This window comes from Oryctolagus cuniculus, chromosome 10 (assembly GCF_051225735.1).
Source record: "Oryctolagus cuniculus isolate XC-2025 breed Fujian yellow rabbit chromosome 10, ASM5122573v1, whole genome shotgun sequence".
NCBI classification, from domain to species: Eukaryota; Metazoa; Chordata; class Mammalia; order Lagomorpha; family Leporidae; genus Oryctolagus; species Oryctolagus cuniculus.
In genome coordinates, this window is record NC_142876.1 from 118,632,567 (window position 1) to 118,652,404 (window position 19,838).

General features: G+C 64.7%; 1 protein-coding gene across 8 annotated transcripts in view; it reads left to right on the forward strand.

The window, feature by feature from the left end:
* The window catches only part of ATP2B2 (ATPase plasma membrane Ca2+ transporting 2), a 135,373-nt gene that overhangs the window by 105,202 nt on the left and 10,333 nt on the right, over nucleotides 1-19,838 (forward strand). For all 8 annotated transcript variants that reach the window (XM_089305639.1, XM_051831903.3, XM_051831898.3 and 5 more), the window contains 9 exons: nucleotides 5,688-5,929; nucleotides 6,569-6,803; nucleotides 11,653-11,832; nucleotides 11,925-12,012; nucleotides 14,760-14,866; nucleotides 15,094-15,285; nucleotides 17,158-17,371; nucleotides 18,842-19,053; nucleotides 19,141-19,248. In XM_089305639.1, the coding sequence (XP_089161765.1) occupies nucleotides 5,688-5,929; nucleotides 6,569-6,803; nucleotides 11,653-11,832; nucleotides 11,925-12,012; nucleotides 14,760-14,866; nucleotides 15,094-15,285; nucleotides 17,158-17,371; nucleotides 18,842-19,053; nucleotides 19,141-19,248 (1,578 nt within the window). The remainder of the gene's footprint in view (nucleotides 1-5,687; nucleotides 5,930-6,568; nucleotides 6,804-11,652; nucleotides 11,833-11,924; nucleotides 12,013-14,759; nucleotides 14,867-15,093; nucleotides 15,286-17,157; nucleotides 17,372-18,841; nucleotides 19,054-19,140; nucleotides 19,249-19,838) is intronic.

Here is a 19,838-nt window from a genome sequence, read left to right on the forward strand (position 1 = left end):
TTTTTTGTTTTTTTGTTTTTTGTTGTTTTTTTGTTTTTTGGGTTTTTTTTTTGCAAATACCATCTCTAGGCCAAGAGTTTAAAGCAAATGGAACTGGGGGACTGCTTTAACAAGAGCTGTCAGTTCCCATGCTGCTCCACTCCCCCTACACACTCACCCATGCACACACAACACACACAAACACCACAGTCCATAACACGGGGACCTACACACCACGCACCCTGCACCCACACGCCGCCACACGCAGCGGAACACGCACATGCGCAGTGCAGGTGCACAGTGCACAGGGCGGGGGTTGCTTGCGGGGGTCCCGTGTCCTGCTCAGCATACACAGCGTTGCTGGCGCCCGGCCTTTTGGGAAGAGACACTGGCTGCAGGGGAGCTGAGGCCTGCCAGGTCCCAGGCAGGAGGCCCATAGGTGACAATCCTGGAGGCCAAATTCGGCCAAAATTCCCTCCTCCCTGGGGCCTCCCCCGCCCCCGCGCTGGTCCTGGAATGTGGAGGTGGGCTGGCAGCCCTGCCCTCCTGGGCTCCAACCCTGGTGACCACGCTAGTGACCAGAGGCTGGGGCTGCTGGGTAGGTTCTGGCCCTGCCTGCAGAGGCGCTCCGCCCCTCCAGGCCCTGCCGTGCGCCCCTGTAGGACAGGAACAGTGACAGCCCTGTGGCCCAGAGCATGCGCAGGCAAGAACACAGAGCACCTTCCAACAAATGGCCCCGGGCGGCCCCGCTACCCACAGAGGATGGGGCTGGGTCACTTCTTGAGGCCCTCTTAGAAAAGCCATCCCATTGCTCCTACCATAGCTCACCCTACAGTGGGGCCTGTTGGGGGTCTTGTTTAAAATTGTGGGAAAATGGCCGGCGCTGCGGCTCAATAGGCTAATCCTCCGCCTAGCGGCGGTGGCACACCAGGTTCTAGTCCCGGTTGGGGCGCCGGATTCTGTCCCGGTTGCCCCCCTTCCAGGCCAGCTCTCTGCTGTGGCCCGGGAGTACAGCGGAGGATGGCTCAAGTGCTTGGGCCCTGCACCCCATGGGAGACCAGGATAAGTACCTGGCTCCTGCCATCGGATCAGCGCGGTGCGCCGGCCGCAGCGCACCAGCCACGGTGGCCATTGGAGGGTGAACCAACGGCATAGGAAGACCTTTCTCTCTGTCTCTCTCTCTATCTCTCTCACTGTCCACTCTGCCTGTCAAAAAAAAAATTGTGATAAAATGCAGGTAGCATAAAATCGATCACAGGGCCAGCCTCTTCCCGCAACACCTGCTTCCCACATCACAGCGCCATTGTGAGTCCTGGCTGCTCCACTTCCAATCCAGCTCCCTGCTAATGTGCCTGGGAAAGCAGTGGAAGGTGGCCCAATTGCTTGGGCCCCTGCACCCACGTGGGAGACCCAGATGGAATGCCAGCCTCCTGGCAGTGCAAGATTCTCTCTCTCTCTCTCTCTCTCTCTCATTCTCTCCCTCTCTCTTTCTCTCCTTCTCTCCCTCTCCCCCTCTCCCTCTTCCTCTCCTCCTCCCCCTCTCCCCTTCTCCCTCCCCTTCTCCCCTTCCCTCTCCCTCTCTCCCTCTCTCTCCTTCTCTCCCTCTGTCACTCTCCTTTCAAGTAAATAAGCATAAATCTTTTTATAAAAACTTGCCACCTGGGCCACTCTCAAAGCTGCACTCTGGTCGCGTTCGTACGCTCACACACACATGCACCCATCGCCACCATTGGTCTTTACAACAGTCTTTGCAAGACAGAGACCCCGAGACCACTCCTCATCAACTCCCCACGCCCACTCCCTGCAGGCCCTGGCAGCCTGGTTCTGATTCCTGCTTCTGTGACTTTCGGTCCACTGGGGGCCTCATCTCAGGGCTGGCAACCAGCACTTGTCGTCTGGTGACTGGCGTGTCTCACCTAGTGCGGTGTCCTCAGAATTGGTGCCTGCGTCCCTGGGGCAGGGCCGTGTGCACAGGCTGCATTTGGTTCACCGTGTATCCAAGTGGTGGGTGCTTGTGCACAGTGCTGCTGTGAGCGTGGGTACGCAAACCCCCTGAGTGCCCGTATTCACTTATTTCCGGTGTGTTCAGAATTGAACCTGGCGGAGAGCTCAAGTCGTACCACCTTCATTTTGGAGCAGCTGCCGGGCTGTGCTCCATGCTGCGTTCCCACCCAGAGTGTGGCCTCCCCAGAGCGCAGGTTTGGGCTGGGGCTTCTCTCCAGCCTTGCCAGCTCGTGCTACTTTGTTTCCTTGTTAAAAGCAGCCTTCCAAATGGTGGGAGCTGGTGCTGGCTTTGAAATCCCCTTTTGCAGGAGTCCTTGGTAACTTGTAGCTCCTGAAGTCACCCCATTTTGCTGTTTGGCTCCTGGCTGCACCCACACCCCCGCCTCTCAGAACAGAAGCATGAATTGTCCTCATCAAGTGACGCCCATGGCTGCACCCAGCAGCCCTGGGCGCCTAACAGCACGCAGGGGAGTGTGCGGTGGACGCCAGAGTTGGGGCGGTCCAGGCCGCCCGGGCCTGACCTCCCGCCGGTCACCAGAAGCAGGTCACTTCCCCACCTGGGCCCACGTCCCGCCCCTCACACCGGGAACAGCCGCCAGCGCCTTAAATCCCTCACAGAGCCGCAGCCCTGGAGACCAAAAGGCTCTTGGAAAATCTACAGCAAGAGCAAAGCCTCTGGGTTTGTCAGGATAAAAAAAGCACAAAGAGAGGAGGGGAGGGTGCCTGCTCCTTGGCAACGCGTGTGGGCGACTTCAGAGCTCAAGTTCATGGGAACAAATCGAATTACGGAGGAGGCAGCTTTGCCGTTTGCAACCACGAGTTGTTTGGAATCCTTTTAGAGGAAAATTAAAATATTTCACAGAGGGTAATAAAACGCCACGCGTTCTCCAGGCTTGACTGCTCAGCTCTCTCGGGCAAATAAGTAATTAGGCGTTTTTATTTAAGTCCTCTGAGTCGTTTTCCTCCATTAGGGGGGGGGGGGCTGTTGTGGAAAATGCATAAAACTCTAGAAATCACCGGAAAGTTCATTATAAAATGGTAACGCTGTGTCCGCGAGGGCGTTCCGGAAAGTTCTCGGTGATGCCTGTTTGGTGTGTACCTGTCTCTGCCGAGAGCCCCAGCCAGGGGAGCTCCGTGCGCCTCGAGGTGGCTCATTGCTTCTCCCTGACGCAGCAAAATGAGTCTCTGCACGCTCCATTTTCCATGAGCTTTGGGAAACATTCTCGGGTGGACGGGTGGCTGGTAGGTGGTCAGTAGATAGGTAAATAGATAGGAAGGTGGTGGGTGATAGGCAGGTGATGGATAGAAGACAGGTAGACAGGGCAGCATAGCAGAGGCCGTGGGAGCGCTTAGCGTTTACGCTCCCGTGGCCCGTGCCGTGGCGTAGAGGGTTGAGCTTGTGACATCGGCACCCCATATCCGAGTGTTGTTCCAGACCCGGCTGCTCCGCTTCCCGTCTGGCTCCATGCTGGTCACCTGACCGTGCAGCAGAAGGTGGCTCAAGTGCTTGGGATGGAGTTCCGGCCCAGCCGGCCCCGGCCATAGTGGACATTTGGGGAGTGAGCTATGGAAGATGGCGCGCGCGCGCTCTCTCTCTGCACCCCCACTTTGCTTTTCAAATAAATAAGTAAATCTTAGCCCTGAATCTGCAGACACAGGTAGCTGCATCACAGACTCTGTGCTTCCAGTGAAACCCCATCCATGCCTGAGCGAGGCGCCTTCCCCGGGCGTGTGTGTGACCCCTAGACAGGTTGGACCTGGGAGCTGGGTCCTGTCCGGAGCCCCCCACCCCCCGGGCCACTGGGCCACCTGCTGAGGGGCTGCAGAGCCTCCTGCGCCCCCAGCCCTCGCTGGGTCCACTTCAGGGGAAGGGCAGGCTTTTCCCTCAGCCACACATCACCTGCCGGGCTTACCCTGGTCGTAGGTGGGGAGGCTCAGGCCAAGCCCTCCCCTTCCTGTGCTCCCCCGCCTGTCCTGGGTGTGTGCACCGCAGCCTCTGGGCCCGCAGGCAGCAGGGCAGCAGGCCGGGGCCAGGCCCGGGTGCTGAGACGGCCCAGCCTGTCCCTGCACAGTGACCTCGCCGGCGTCTTCCCTAGTCGTCCTCCTGCCTGGGCTGCTCTCTGGGGCCATGAGCGGGATCCACAGGGCTCCCGGGTGGGCTGCTCGGAGACCCAGGGGAAGGCGGCACGCAGGGGACACAGGCAGGCCCTCTGCCGCCGGGCTGTCCTCAGGTCGTTTCTGCCACCCCTCAAAGCCAACTCCACCTCGGCCGCTGCGTGCCCATTTTTAAATTTCTGTTTACTCGTTGATCCTGTGTTTGAGAGGCAGAGAGACAGTTCCCATGCACTTGGTCACCCCTCAAATGCATGCAAGAGCTGGGAGGGGCTGGAGCCAGAACCAGAAGTTGGGGTCTCCCACATGGGAGCAGGGCCCCGAGTACCCAAGCCATCGCCTGCTGCCTCCCAGGGGGGCGTTAGCAGGAGGTGGGAATGGGGAGAGGAGGCAGGACTCGAACCCAAGCCCTCCGATACTGGATGTGGGCTTTCTCAACAGGGACTTAAGTGCTCCGCCAAACACCTGTCCCCACATGCTGGTTTAAAGAGGTGGGAGTGGCCGTGTTCTCACGTGGGAGGGTGCACGAGGAAGATGGTGTCCTCGGCCACCTGCCAGGCCCACCCCAGTGCCGTTGCGTCCTCACCTGTTAACCTGTGCCTCCACCACCTGACTAGGCTGCCTGCAGCCACTCAGCAAGCAGTGAGGGAACCAGGCTGTGAGCCGGGCTCCGGGCTGGGCCTGGGAACCCCCAGAGCAGTGGGACCCAACAGCTCTGTCTCTGGAGACCGTACAGAATTACAGCTCTGTTTAACTCAATCACAAGGGCCAGTCCATCCGCCCCACGAAGCACCACTCGGCCAGCAAAAAGGACAGATTTCAGCACACACAGCAGCCTGCTGGGCCCCCAGGGGCCGACGAGCCAGTCCCCCAGAGCTGCAGCCTCAGCCTCCATGCGTGTACACACTTCAGGTGGTGACGGCGGGCGGTGCAGAAGAGCTCAGGGTTGCCGGGGCAGGGGAGGGGGGTGGAAGGAAGGCGGCTGTGGCTGTAAAAGTGGTAGCATGGGGACCCCGTGATCACAGCCACACGCATCCACATGCAATGCCGTCACAGTGCTACACGCACACGCGTGTGCACACACAGGTGTCCACTCACAATGCGTGCAAAGCTGAGGCCGCAGTGGGGGGGGATGGAGGACAGGGCTGCGGGGTTTCTTGCTCATTTCCCGTTGCACATGCGTGTGCAGTGGCTCTAACACGCAGTGGCTTCTGGGGGAGGAGTGAGAAGCGCGGGTGGAGACAGGTCGAGAAGGAGCCAGCTCATCTGTGCTGGCCACTTCGGAAAAAAGAGAATGGAAGCGAACGTGGCCTGGCGCTGAGATGCCACAACGCTGTTCGCGTGTGCTTGCTTGTCAGACGATCGTCCTTTCCTGTGTTGGAAAGAATTCGTGCCTTTTTTTTAATGCTGTTGTTACTAACTGCTTTCACGCACAGCCAGGACTAGGTCCCAATGCCGAGGCCCAGGGGTGCAGGGCGTGGGCTCAGGGCTTGGCCCCGCCCCACAGACCACGGAGTGGGGGGCAGCGGCAGAGCAGGGGTGAAGGGGCCTCCGTGGAGCTGGGGGCAAGCCGGCCCTGCCTCTCTCCACAGCCCCCGGAGAAGGAGGGCGCCCTGCCCAGGCAGGTGGGCAACAAGACGGAGTGCGGCCTGCTGGGCTTCGTGCTGGACCTGCGGCAGGACTACGAGCCCGTGCGCGGCCAGATGCCCGAGGAGAAGCTCTACAAGGTGTACACCTTCAACTCGGTGCGCAAGTCCATGAGCACGGTCATCAAGCTGCCCGACGGCAGCTTCCGCATGTACAGCAAGGGCGCCTCCGAGATCGTGCTGAAGAAGTAAGGGCCGCGGGCACCCCGGCCAGGGCCACCCTGTCCCCCACTGCAGCCTCTCCGCGGCGCCTCCGTCCCCCCTGAGCCCCAGGGCGATGGGGAAGCTGTGTGCTCCCCACGCCGCACTCGGACCTCCCCTCCTCCACCGCCCTTGGCCTGGGCTGGCCGGGCCCTCTGACTCCCACTCCAGAAAGAAACCTGGAGGACTGAGCGAGCCGCCTCCCTTCCGTGGGCCTCCGTTTCCCCTCCTCTCAGCCCTGGATCTGCAGTGGAACTCGCCCCCCACACCGACCGGGGAGGGGGGGCTCTGTAGAAACCATTGGCTCCTGGGTCACCCCTAGGAGGCCTGAAGGGGGCTCTCTTGGGCGTCAGCCGCCCCTCCACCCGCCGGAGCCAGACAGAGTCCCTGTTGGATTCCCTTTGCAAAGCGTTTTGGCCGGGAGTTGTTTTCTCCCTGCGAAACCTTGCAGCTGGTGGCAAACAGAAGGGCCGGGGCCCCACCTCGCAGGGGGACCCGGGGCCTGCTGGGTGTGCCCAGCCCTGCGGCATTCTGGGAGGCGGGCTGGGTGGGTGTCCCCAGGGCCCCCCGCCCCCCCGCTGCTGGGCCTCATTCCTGTCCTTTCCCCCCACCCCCACCCCTGCCAGGTGCTGTAGAATCCTGAACGGGGCGGGCGAGCCCCGGGTCTTCCGGCCCCGAGACCGCGACGAGATGGTGAAGAAGGTGATCGAGCCCATGGCCTGCGACGGGCTGCGCACCATCTGCGTGGCCTACAGGGACTTCCCCAGCAGCCCCGAGCCCGACTGGGACAACGAGAACCACATCCTCAGCGAGCTCACCTGCATCTGCGTGGTGGGCATCGAGGACCCCGTGCGGCCCGAGGTAGGCGCCAGGGGCCGGGGCCAGGGCCGGCGTGCGGCCCACGGGGCGGCCTGGAGCAAGTCACTGCCCCCCGTGGTGCTGCCACTCCCCCGGCCAGCGTCAGCTCTGGCAGGGGAGGGGAGGGGAGGCGGATGGAACCCGCAGACCGCCCCAAGGGGGTCCACCTGAACTGTGCACCCAGCCACGGGGGCTCTGCACTCTGATCACAGGTTGGGGGCTGCCTGCCGTAGAGACCTCCCACCCGAGGACCCAGGCTGTGTTGTCACAAACCCCCGGCCCAGATCCACAGTCCCCGGTGTCGCAGGCCAGTGCATCAGGAGCCCGGTGTGGCGGCCCCACCAGCCCCTGGGGCTATCTCAGTCCCTGTGCGATTGACCAGTGCCCGCCTGGTGTCACAGCTGTCACTCACCCTCATCGGGGTTCCCAGGGGTGCTGAGCTGGAAAGCTAGGCCAGGGTCCCACCCCCACGTGGCAGGAGGGCTATGCAGCATTGAGACAGTGCTCGGCGCTGTCTTAAGCCTCCTTTAGCAGCCTGTAGGTTCCATCCGCCTCCCCTCCCCTCCCCTGCCCCTGCCAGGTCCCAGGGACCCCGTGTTTTCTCATTCTGCAAGAAACACTGGGTGTGACTCAATAAATCCAGATGGGAACAGGTTGCCTGCCTCCCTGCCCCAGGGCCTTTGCATACACACAGCGTTTCTAGGTCAGGAAGGTGAGTAGAGGGGAAACAGCTCCCCGAGGCCAGGGCCTGGGAGGGCAGCAGCTGATCTGGCCTTGCCTATGGATGGTGAGGTCACCCAGGAACCCTGGAAAGGGGACCTCGATCCCAGCCCCAAATCTGCGCCTGCAAAGCACTTCCCCTCTCTCCACCTCAATTTTCCTGCCTGTGAAATGGCAGGCTAGCCCAGGGCCCGTTGGTGCCTCCCAGGCTTGGATGCTCCGGGCAGGAGCCCACACCAGCACCAGGCCCCAGGCGCTCCTTCCTGCCCTGCTGCCCACGTCCTGGGTGAGCTGCTCTCTCCCCTTGGCCCAGCAAGGGGAGTCTGGACATGACCGGTGCCCATGCTGAACTGCATGGACAGACTGGGAGTGACTCAGGGCCACAGCCATCAGGGGGCTCGGGCTGCCATCTGGCCCCGCCTGTCCTTCACGGGGGGGCCTCAGTTTCACCATCTGAAAAATGAGAACGTGTTCTGCCTGGCACTGCCAGGCCAGGGACGGACTGGAAAGAGCAAGAGCGGGGCCCTGTGGATTCAGCACCTGCGGGTGGGCGCCCAGGAGACCAGCGGGGGTGGTTTTCTAGAATGATCTGTGCACCTGGAACCCAGGCCTCAAGGCTCAACAAGCCCTGGCAGTGGAGCAGCCCCCACCCCTCCGCCGCAGGCAGCCGACGTCACGGGGTCTCGGGGTGACCTGCAGGGCGCCCCGCCTGGCCGGCGCGTTTGTGTCGCCTCCCGGCTGAGCGCCCGCTGTCCAGATCGGCCGTCACCACGCCCCCACCGCTGCCGGAGCGCGTGCTCTGCCTGTCCATCTCCCCGCGCTCCAGGGGGTGAACCCCGCAGCCTCGCCCAAGGGCCCGTCGGGTAAAGCTCACCTGCCGCGCCCGCACCGGAGCACGGTGAGCCCGCGGGGCCGGCGGTGTTCGTACTGCGGCGTCACCGACCGCGGCTGGCACCAGGAGCAGCAGACATTTAAAAGCCTCGATTTAATGGAAACAGGAAGCACCGTCTCCTGACTGTTTGCCCCAGTGAGAAATCTCTAGGATAATTTTAGCGAGAGAAGCAATGGTTCACAAATCCAACAGCGGTTTAATTTATGTGGAAAGAACGTGTCCGCCAGACCGTGCCCGTGGGGAGGCTGAGTCCCAGCCGTCCCCGGTTCCTGGGTGCCCGGGCCCCAGGTGTTCGGTGGCTGTTTGTGGAGCGAGTGAGTGGACGACAACAAGAACCGCCCACGGGTCAGTGCTGCCGGAGCCCGTGCTTAGTTCCCTGTCTCCAGATGAGACCCCAGGCCCGGTGCACAGAAGAAGGGTCACGTACAAATAAACCGGATGCGTCCACCCTGGAGCAAGCAGCCTTGGGGAGAGTGAGCTCCCCGTCATCAGAGGTTTGCAAGCAGGGGCAGCTGGGAGCAGGCGTACGCGGTGAGCAGAGGGCCAGAGCCAGTGACCAGGGGCCTCCCAACGAAGGGAACCGAGGCGGCAGCCCAGCGCCAGCCATCGTGATCCACACGTCCCGGCCCCACGGCCTCCGGCTTCTCTGAGCACCTGACCCTGCGCGGGCTCAGAAGGGGGCTTCCAGACCCCAGGGAAGGGAGGGCTGGTGCGCCACAGCCCTTCAGTGACAGGAGGTGGCTGCGCGTCCCTGCAGAGCCCACGCCACAGGCGACTCCAGGAGCTACAGAGGCCCTGGCACTGCGGCTGGACGCTGCCCCTCTCCGCTGCGGGACAGCAGTGCCCAGGAGTCTGCGCTTCTCATGCCAGCCTCAGGGGGGCGCCCCTGCTGGGAGGACTCTGCGGGCTGAGGATTAGGGGGTCCTGGAGGTTGCGAGGCTGGGGGCTGGGCAGTGACCCGGCTTGGACAGGGTCAGGTGGTGTGGATGAGGGGGATACAGACGAGATGTTTTCAACGTCTGTCCTTTTTCTTTGAATTCCTGAGGGCAGCAACAGGAGCCGCAGGTGACTACCCGGGGCTGGGTTCTGGGCCAGCAGCATAACCCTGGCTGCTTTGCTGGGCCTGTCCTAAAGTGGGCGAGGGTCTGTAGCCTACGAGGAGTCAGCTTCACACCGCGACTGACGGCGCAAAGGCCACGCACGCTCAGTTAGAAAGCGTCCTGGGATCATGGGTTTGGCTCTTTCCTGGGCCAGTGCCGAGCGGCCCGAACCCGTCTCTGCTGAGCAGTGAGGCTCGGCGGGGGTGGGGGATTCCACGCATTAGCAGCTTAGGATGCGTTCCCCTGGCCATGGGCTTATGGAGCCATAGCCCCGCGGGAAGTCGAGGGGCATCGGCACCACAAACCGGGCACACGCTCGGCAGAGGGGCGTCTCATGGTTCCGGGAGCCAGGGGTCCCACAGATGGAGTGTCAGCCAGTGGGCACCTGCTCACTGTGGTCCACTGCCCATCTCTAATCTTCCTTGAAGATTCTGTGGCAGCTCCCTGTGTGTGTCTTTCTCTATGCAAATGTCCTTTTTTAAAAAAATTTATTTTCATTTCATCTGAAAAGCAAAGAGAGAAAGAGCTTCCACCCACTGGTTCAGCTCTTCAAATGCCTACAGCAGCTGGGGCTGGGCCCGGCCAAAGCCAGGCGCTCACTCCAGCCCTGCTGCGTGGGTGCAGGGACCCAAGCACTTGGGCCATCACCTGCCGCCCCCCAGGGTGTGCACCAACAGGAAACTGGAATCGGAAATGGAGCTGGGACTTGAACCCAGACCCTCTGCTGTGGGACACCAGTGTCAAGCAGCACCTTCCCCCGTCCCAGCAGAGGCCCGCCCCTGCCCCACCAACAGGAAGTACTCTCTCGCGAGCGCACGAGTCACACGGGGTGCGGGCTCACCTGACTATCTTGTCCATGTCCATCACCTTCCGAGTCCAGCAACCAAGTGCCAAGGCAGCTGACTTCACAACAAGGTGCACATCTGCGTTCAGGTGGCCCCCCTGGCTTGGCCTCCGAGTGGACAGGCCGGCCGTTACGGCACGCGTGCAGAGGAGGCACAGCGTGGCGAGCCAGAAAGGAGAGGGGGCAGGGAGGGGCTGGACTCAGGCTTTCACAGCGACCCCCTCGCCAGAACTCAAGAGGTTACACAAGAAGCACCCAAGGGCTCCCAATGACCTGAGGACCTCTCACAGGGCCCCGCCTCCACCACCTGCCAGTCACACCACCCTGGGAACCATACCTTCAACTCATGGGCATTTGGGGACCCCACACAGATACCCAGACCACAGGAGCAGCATCGTAACTTGACATGCGTAAAGACGCTTTCTGTGAGTAAGGTCACCTCCGTAGCTATGAAGGCTAGGTCTCCAGTGTCCCTGTTTGGGGACATACACTTCCGCCCAGACGTGTTCACACAGTCCCAGCAGTGGCCAGCAGGCAGGTGTGGGAGTGAGCTCCCCGTGCTGTGACACACAACAGGACTTGAGTGTTGAACTCAGCCCGCCAGGCCTGTGCCATCTGTGTGCTTTGGCCCCACTTGGCCCCACTTCGAGCAGATGCAGCCTGGTTTCTCTATTGTCTGTCACTGCCTGTGCAGCTAGTCTGTGTCTGTATAAAAGGCCACAGCTCATTGCCACATCCTAGATGCTGGGCCAGGGGTGGGGGTGGCGGGGGCCTGACCTGGCCCAGTGGCCCAGACATCAGAGAGAGCAGGAGTCCTTATCTATCCATGAAACAGCACCTTGTGCCTGAAACAAGACCCCGGCCATGTATCCTAAGTCACTGTCGCGTGCGGGGAATAGACAAGTCAGCAATCAATAGAAGCCTGGAATTGTGCGTACAGGTTTATCACGGAGACTAGGAACCATGCAAATGCAGGCGACTGGGACGGGCCACGTGCCAGGGCGGGGGGCTCCAGGGGTGTTCACTGGGGTCTTTCCCAAGCCTCTTCCCAGGCGGGATCACCAGTGGTTCCAGTTCAGGAGGAACCAGTGCCTGTCTGAGTCCACAGCAAGACTGAATCAGGGATGCTGTAACTGATTAACAATGCCTGCCATGGGCACAGGGAGGGAGGCGGCGGCCCTTGCGTGTCGTGTCTCGTGGTGATCACAGTGCAGTGGCCTTGCTGTGGAATCCAGGAAGGTGGGGGCGCCTGGCCCAGGGAGCGCCCTTCCCCATGGCTCCCCCTATCTTGTGCAGGTCCCAGAAGCCATCCGCAAGTGCCAGCGAGCGGGCATCACGGTGCGCATGGTCACTGGCGACAACATCAACACGGCGCGGGCCATCGCCATCAAGTGCGGCATCATCCACCCCGGAGAGGACTTCCTGTGCCTGGAGGGCAAGGAGTTCAACCGGAGGATCCGGAACGAGAAGGGGGAGGTATGCAACCGGGCTGGCTGGGCGGGGCACCGCGGGATCAGCGACCCCCTGCTCGGGACTCAGTCTGTCTTCCCCCCCACTCCCCCGTCCAGATTGAGCAGGAGAGGATCGACAAGATCTGGCCGAAGCTGCGGGTGCTGGCTCGCTCCTCGCCCACGGACAAACACACCCTGGTGAAAGGTCAGCCCGAGGCCGCGGGGGAGGTTGGGGGTCTGCAGCTCCGCTAGGTCCCAGGGCCGGCTGGGGCCCACAGCTGTGTGCTCTGAACTTGCCCGATGCACACGCCTGACCATGTTCAGCAGCCCCTGCTGTTGGCGCTCCGCCGGCCTCACTGGCTTACGTTCCCAGTCCGCCCCAGAGCTCAGGAGTTTGGTCTGTCTTGGTCTGCCTGGTCTCCAAGGCCCAACCAGCATCTGGGACTGGCCGGGTCAGCAGAGGAGGCCAGAGGCCAAATCCTCCTCCTTCTCTGTCTCCCACCAGGTGGCTGGGTGCAGGGCACTGCTGTTGTCATACAGCCCTGGTTAACAGCCTGGCCCTGCCACCTGCCTGGGGGCAAGCCCCTGCACCCTGGGACCCTCTGTGAAACGGCCGTGGTGGGGCCGGGTCCTGGCTGGCGTCAACCTTAAGGCGTCTCAGAGGGGCTGGCCGAGGACGTGAAGAGAGGCAGGAGGCTCCCGGCCCACCCCTCTCTCTCAACCCCTCCCACACTCATTCTCTCTGCGAGGGCTCGCTCCAGGCGGACACGGTCCTCATCTCTGGGGAGTCATAGCGCGGCTTCTGTGCCGTAGACAGGAAACACGTGTGCAGAGCACAAGGCCGCATGGGGTCCTGGGGGCTGCCCCAAACCCAGTCCACAGAGGATGTCAGGCCACAGACCAACCAAGGCAGCATGGGGCCAAGGGACACGCTCTGTAGAGGGCCAGCGGCAGGGGATTCCGGGCACCTGCAGCTGCTTAGGCTGGGAGGGGGCTGGAGGAGACTGGGGGCGGGGCCCACACTGCACCCAGATGGTGACCTTTGTGCCCAGGGTCCGTGGGGCGGGGCAGCCTAGAAGGGAAAGACCTCATTGGAGGGCTCCCCAGCTGTGCAGACAGTGGTGCGGCCAGGGCAAGTGCAGCCGATGGCCAGCGGGACTGGAAGGGCCCAGGGTTCAGCAGCTACTGGGATGGGTTGGGGAGGGGTCTGGATTCCCCCTCTGTGTGTCTGCTCGGGGGCCTGCCCCGGCCTGGCTCAGGAGTCTCAGGAGAAGGGACGGAGGCACTGGAGTTGGACCTGGCACAGCCGGGGCGCTCTGACTCCCTGTTGGAGCTGTCCCAGAGTCGAGGGGGATCCTGAGCTGAAAGTGGAGACCTGCAGGGAGTGCAGGCCCAACAGAGGAGCTACTGCAGCTGGGGCACCTGCCCGCGCAGCGGCCAGCATGAGACGCGGGCATGGGAGCGGCAGTGACCGGCCAGGAATGAGCGTGCCCAGGGAGCAGGGGCATGCTCCAGCCTGAGAATCGTGCAGGTCCCCGGATGCGGCCACAGCAGGAGCCACAGGCAGGCTTGCAGGTCCCCGGATGCGGCCACAGCAGGGGCCACAGGCAGGCTTGCAGGTCCCCGGATACGGCCACAGCAGGAGCCACAGGCAGGCTTGCAGGTCCCCGGATGCGGCCACAGCAGGGGCCACAGGCAGGCTTGCAGGTCCCCGGATACGGCCACAGCAGGAGCCACAGGCAGGCTTGCAGGTCCCCGGATGCGGCCACAGCAGGGGCCACAGGCAGGCTTGCAGGTCCCCGGATGCGGCCACAGCAGGGGCCACAGGCAGGCTGGGGGGCCCAGGACCCAGGCTTGAGGTGCTGGGTGAACGAGCCCGTAGGGGCCGATTCCGGGACAGGGGGCCTGGGGCAGGCCGTGTGCTGGGCACAACTTGGAGGATCCACCCGGGGCATCTACCCTAACTCGCACAGGCGGCTGCTGCGTGCCAGTCAGGTGGTGACACAGCCGTGTGGGGGCAGAGATGGCACATGAACTCAGCAGAGGTGGGCAGCGGTCGCAGGAGCTTCCTGGAAAGCAGCGTGGAGCTGAAGCTGCACACCCAGCGGGGAAACAGCCTGCAGGGCCACAGGAGCCGGCTGGCAGCAGAGGGCACGCACGCAGTGCTGGGAGCCTGGTTGTTACCTGGATGCGGGGAGTGAGAGCGGGGGGTTCAGACGTGGGTGCCAGAGAGCCTGGGGCTGCCTGGGGGACGTGGAGACACTGGCAGCAGGGCCTGGGACAGGGAGGGAAACAAAGTTTCCAGTGGCATTTTGGAGCCAGGTCGCAGCCTGGGTGATGTCTTTCAGGTGCAGAATGAGAAGGGCAGGTCCAGGGTGGCACCCAGATTCCCATGCCTGGGAACCCCAAAAGAGGCGCAGCTGACAACCTCCAACACGTCCCCTGTGGAGACACCTGTCACCCACCCTTCTCCACCAGCCTGGGGCCTGGGGCCACGCTTCATCATTCGTTTGGTCATTTGCGGATTTGACTGGGGGGTGACTCTCTGGAGACATTCCTGGAGAGACAGGTCAAGGCCAGGACGTGCGGCAGGGGCAGCGGCCCAGGGCACAGCCACGGCCTCAGGCACAAGTCCTCTCCCCGGGCAGAGAGTGCTGGAGGCACAGATGAGGGGACCCTGGAGAAACCTCAGGGCGCCCCGAGCACAGGCAGAGTGGACATGGTGCTGGGGAAGCAGGCAGGCCACAGGCCACAGAGGCCTCGTGGGGTTCCCCGTGTGCCCTGCAGGGGCCAGGAAAAGTCACCATGATGAGAGGGTGGCCAGGCGGGGGCCAGAGGGCAGTGTGCACCCAGTGCTGTCCTGAGGGTCAGGGCTGACCCAGCTGCCCGTGCCCACAAGTGCCCACAAGTGCCCAGGGCCCTGAGCGCGCTCCCCGCCCCCGACCTCCACAGGCATCATCGACAGCACGCACACGGAGCAGCGGCAGGTGGTGGCCGTGACAGGTGATGGGACCAATGACGGACCTGCGCTGAAGAAGGCTGACGTGGGCTTCGCCATGGTAGGAGCGGCTTGTGGGGTCCAGGGCAAGGAGGAGGGGTGAGCAGCGGGGCTCGTCCTGGCCCAGCCGTGGGCCAACCGCGTGCCCAGTGCTCGAGGCTCAGCCTGGCCCCCAGGTCTTCCTGGGAGGGTGAGCATGGCAGTGAGCAGAGGGCGTCCTCGGGGCAGAGGGCCGCCGGGGGGAGGGGCTGTGTCGGGGAGGACAGCGGCTCCTGTGCCTGTCCCCAGGGCATCGCAGGCACGGACGTGGCCAAGGAGGCCTCCGACATCATCCTGACAGATGACAACTTCAGCAGCATTGTCAAGGCCGTGATGTGGGGGCGGAACGTCTACGACAGCATCTCCAAGTTCCTGCAGTTCCAGCTCACGGTCAACGTGGTAGCCGTGATCGTGGCCTTCACGGGCGCCTGCATCACTCAGGTTCGTTCTTCAGTGGGGGGGGGGTCTCTAGAGCCTGGGTCCGAGCGGCCTGGGCGTGCGGGGACGGGGTGCCCTCCGCCCCCACGGAACACCTGCCTCCGATGCAGCCACAGATCTGTGGAGACAAGGAGGTACAACAGAGCCTGTGTAGCTTTGCCCAGGTCACCCCGCAGGGAGGAGGCGTCAGGCCGGAGGTGCGAGAGGCGGGGCCAGGGGAAGGTGCGGCAGGGAGGGCCCAAGGGGGGCTCCGTCAGCCAGCTGCCCGGTGAGGGATTTGTCAGCGAGGCCAGCTGCAGCGGCAGAGGCAGGAAGGGGGGTGTTTCACCCGGAGAGGCAGGAAGGGGTCTGTGCTGGTCGCCCCCTCTGGGGGAGGGCACAGCCCAGGGCCGGCACTGGACATCTGCAGTCTCACCCGCACCCTCACCCCAGCCCCGTCAGCTGGGAGCTGGGGTGATCCCCATTTCACAAGGGCAGAAACTGAGGCTCGGAGGACAAACACTGCTCCTGCAGCCTCCTGGGGCCCCCACCTGCCTGCCTCCCCCCGGGGCCAAAATACTGGGGACGAGAGGGTGGGCTCCCTTAGCCCTGGAGATCCCCGGGCCAGAGCCCTCCCAGCCACGCCCCTGCCCCAGGAGCCAGGCAGCAGCCCCAGAACTGTGTGGCCTGGGAATGCACTTCCCATCCTGGGAAGGGCTCTCTGGGCTCTGTGGATGAGATACTCCCCCTAGTGGCAGCTGCCATTCATGCACGGCTTCCAGAGATGCCAGCTGGGGAGACGGGTGAGAGGCTGGCTCTGCGGGGGGATAGGTGGACTGACCCTAGGGCCTGTGTGACTAGAGGAGGCCAAAGGACAGAGAGGCCAGGAGCAGGAGGCGGGAGCTGAGCCAGGCAGCAGGGAGAGGCAGCCACGGGAGAGGGCCTGTCCAGAAGCAGACAGGAGGCCCCCCGAGCCCCACTGAGAGGGGACAGAGGTAGGGAGGAGCAGCCAGGAATGGTGGGTTTCCTGGAGGGGGTGTCCATGGGCCACAGGGAGAGGTCTGGCTAGAGAGGCTGTGTTGGGAAGAGGCGGGGCCCCCAGGCCAGGGAGGCAGGCACAGACAAGAGCGGGACTGAGCCACAGACCACGGGACACTGGCTCCACGGGAGACAAGAAGAGCCCTGCAGACGGAAGCTGCAGGCCAAGGGGGCAGGGGTGAAAGGGCAGAGGCCAAGTGTGTGACTCCGCTGAGGCCAGGCTGAGGTGAGGGAGGAGGGGCCCTCGATGGGTGACCTCAGAGAGAGGCATTCTGGAGACCCAGGGACCCACGTCCAAGTGCTGTGGGAGGAGGGGACATGCGGATTGAGCTTCTTCAGGCAGTGTAGACGTTGGAAAGCCCGAGTGGCGGGGAGGGGGCGTGGCACTCACCTGCAGGGCTGTGGTGCTCCGTGAGCTGCAGCTGTGCCAGCACTCACGCCCGTGAAATGCAGGGTTCTGTGAGCCACAGACACTGGCGTGGCTGTGCTGGGGGCGAGGAGACGTGGGGGCAGAGGTCAAGGGCATCACTTGTAGGACAGGAGAGTGGAGCCATGGGTGGTTGAGGGAGAGACGCAGGAGGTAAGGCCGATGGAGAACAGGCAGGTCTGGCCCTAGCCAGCAGAGACCTGTCCCTCGGGACAGAACTTTCCTGGAAGGCAGGGAGCCGGGGACCACGGGGGCTCAGGGACTCAGCTTGCTCCCGGGGGAGACAGCGGATCTGGGCAGGCCGGGCTCTTCTCCAGGGGACACTTGGGAGAACCTGCTGTGTGCCTGCCCCACCCAGCTGAGCCCTGGCCGGTGCCGGGCAGGCAGTGGGTGGACAGTCCGTGACAGCCCGCTCCTGGCCATGTCCCCAGGACTCGCCCCTGAAGGCAGTGCAGATGCTGTGGGTGAACCTCATCATGGACACGTTCGCCTCCCTGGCGCTGGCCACCGAGCCGCCCACCGAGACCCTGCTGCTGCGGAAGCCGTACGGCCGCAACAAGCCCCTCATCTCGCGCACCATGATGAAGAACATCCTGGGCCACGCCGCCTACCAGCTCACCCTCATCTTCACCCTGCTCTTCGTGGGTGAGTCCCTCGGCCACCTCGCCCCCGACGCGAGCCGGCCCGGCAGCCCCAGGCAGCACCCACAGGCCTCCTGCTGATGGCACTGGCCCTGGTAGCCCATCCGGCTTGCCACCCCTGTCAGAAGTCCACAGCCAGGGTACAGACAGCCCCCAAGACTGGCCCCCCTGGGGGAGAAAGGGTTTGGGGTTTGGCCAGGCCCCCACCCCCACTCCCCACCTGGGGCATGCCCAGCCCAGCCAAGGGACCACCCCCCAGCCCAGCCCCGCCCTCCCCAGCTCAGGGATGCCCCTCAGCCCAGCCCCATGCTCCCATCTCAGGGACTGGCCCCCCAGCCCAGGCCCACCCTCCCCAGCCCAGGGACTGCCCCCTAGCCCAACCCCACCCTCCCCAGCTTAGGAACCGCCCCTCTCCAGCCCAGCGCAACCCTCCCCAGCTCAGGTGCCTCCCCTCAGCCAGCCCCGCCCTCCTGGCTCAGGTGCCACCCCCAGCCCCGCCCTCCCGGCTCCAGGACCGCTCCCTGCAGCCCAGCCCAGCCCTCCAGCTCAGGGACCGCCCCCAGCCAGCCCCACCCTCCCGGTTCAGGTGCCACCCAGCCCCACCCTCCTCGCTCAAGGCCCGCCCCAGCCCGCCCCCCCAACCCCACCCTGTCTCAAGGACCGCCCCCAGCCCTGCCCTCCCGGCTCAGGTGCCGCCCCCAGCCCCACCCTCCCTGCTCAGGTGCCGCCCCCAGCCCCGCCCCCGGCTCAGGCACCGCCCCAGCCCCGCCTCCCGGCTCAAGGACCGCCCCCATCCCCGCCCTCCCGGCTCAGGTGCCGCCCCAACCCCGCCCCCGGCTCAAGGACCACCCCAGCCCCGCCCCCGGCTCAAGGACCGCCCCCAGCCCCTGCACTCCCGGCTCAGGTGCCGCCCCCCAGCCCCGCCCCCGGCTCAAGGACCGCCCCCAGCCCTGCCCCCACCCCCTCATCTCGAGGACCGCCCCCAGCCCCGCCCTCCCGGCTCAGGCGCCGCCCCAGCCCCGCCCCCGGCTCAAGGACCGCCCCCAGCCCCGCCCCCGGCTCAAGCACCGCCCCCAGCCCCACCCTCCCGGCTCAGGCGCCGCCCCAGCCCCGCCTCCCGGCTCAAGGACCGCCCCCATCCCCGCCCTCCCGGCTCAGGTGCCGCCCCAACCCCGCCCCCGGCTCAAGGACCGCCCCCATCCCCGCCCTCCCGGCTCAGGTGCCGCCCCAACCCCGCCCCCGGCTCAAGGACCACCCCAGCCCCCGCCCCCGGCTCAAGGACCGCCCCCAGCCCCCGCACTCCCGGCTCAGGTGCCGCCCCCAGCCCCGCCCCCGGCTCAAGGACCGCCCCCAGCCCTGCCCCCACCCCCTCATCTCGAGGACCGCCCCCAGCCCCGCCCTCCCGGCTCAGGCGCCGCCCCAGCCCCGCCCCCGGCTCAAGCACCGCCCCCAGCCCCGCGCTCCCGCTCCGCAGGCGAGAAGCTGTTCCAGATCGACAGCGGGAGGAACGCGCCGCTGCACTCGCCGCCCTCGGAGCACTACACCATCATCTTCAACACCTTCGTCATGATGCAGCTCTTCAACGAGATCAACGCGCGCAAGATCCACGGCGAGCGCAACGTCTTCGACGGCATCTTCCGCAACCCCATCTTCTGCACCATCGTGCTGGGCACCTTCGCCATCCAGGTGGGCGGCGGCTCCCTCGGGCGCGGCGGCGGCGGGGCGGGCGGGCGGGCGGGCGGCCGGCGCTGAGCCTTCTCTGCCCCGCTGCAGATCGTGATCGTGCAGTTCGGCGGGAAGCCCTTCAGCTGCTCCCCGCTGCAGCTGGACCAGTGGATGTGGTGCGTCTTCATCGGGTTGGGGGAACTCGTCTGGGGCCAGGTGAGTCCCCGGAGGCGCCCTCTGCAGGGGGTAGGAAGCGGCTGGGGGGGGGGCGCCCGGGGCAGACCGGCGGCTGTGGGCCCCGTGCGGAGGACCCGCGGCTGGGCAGTGGCAGGACTCCGCCGCCTCGGAGACACTGCTCCTGTTGCCCACCCGGCCCTTTCCGTCGCAGCAGCTTTGGTAGCATAATTTCTGCAGCCAGCGTCCCGCGGCTTACGTGCCTGGAAGGTCAGCGCCGCTGGCTGTAAAGAGAAACTTTCGAAAAACAGCGTGAGGAGCGCGGTGTCGTGGAGCCTGCGCCCCGGAGAGCAGTCAGGGCAGCGCCGGCTGCAGGGACCGCGAGGGGCGGACCGCAGCGTCCCGGAGAGCGTCCTCAGCCCAGGGACCCCTGCGCTGCCTGCTTTCTGGGGGTCCTTGCAGCTCTGAGCCCAGAACATCGTCCCAAATGCCCCCACCCCGAGTCTGCACGGGACGGTGCACACAGCTCGGAGGCTGCTGGCCCAAGGGGTTTCGTGCTCCTGGTGCTCGGACATCCGGGCAGGGGTCCCGCGGGCCGGGGGCACTGTTCTCACCTCCAGGCTGCCCCGGGC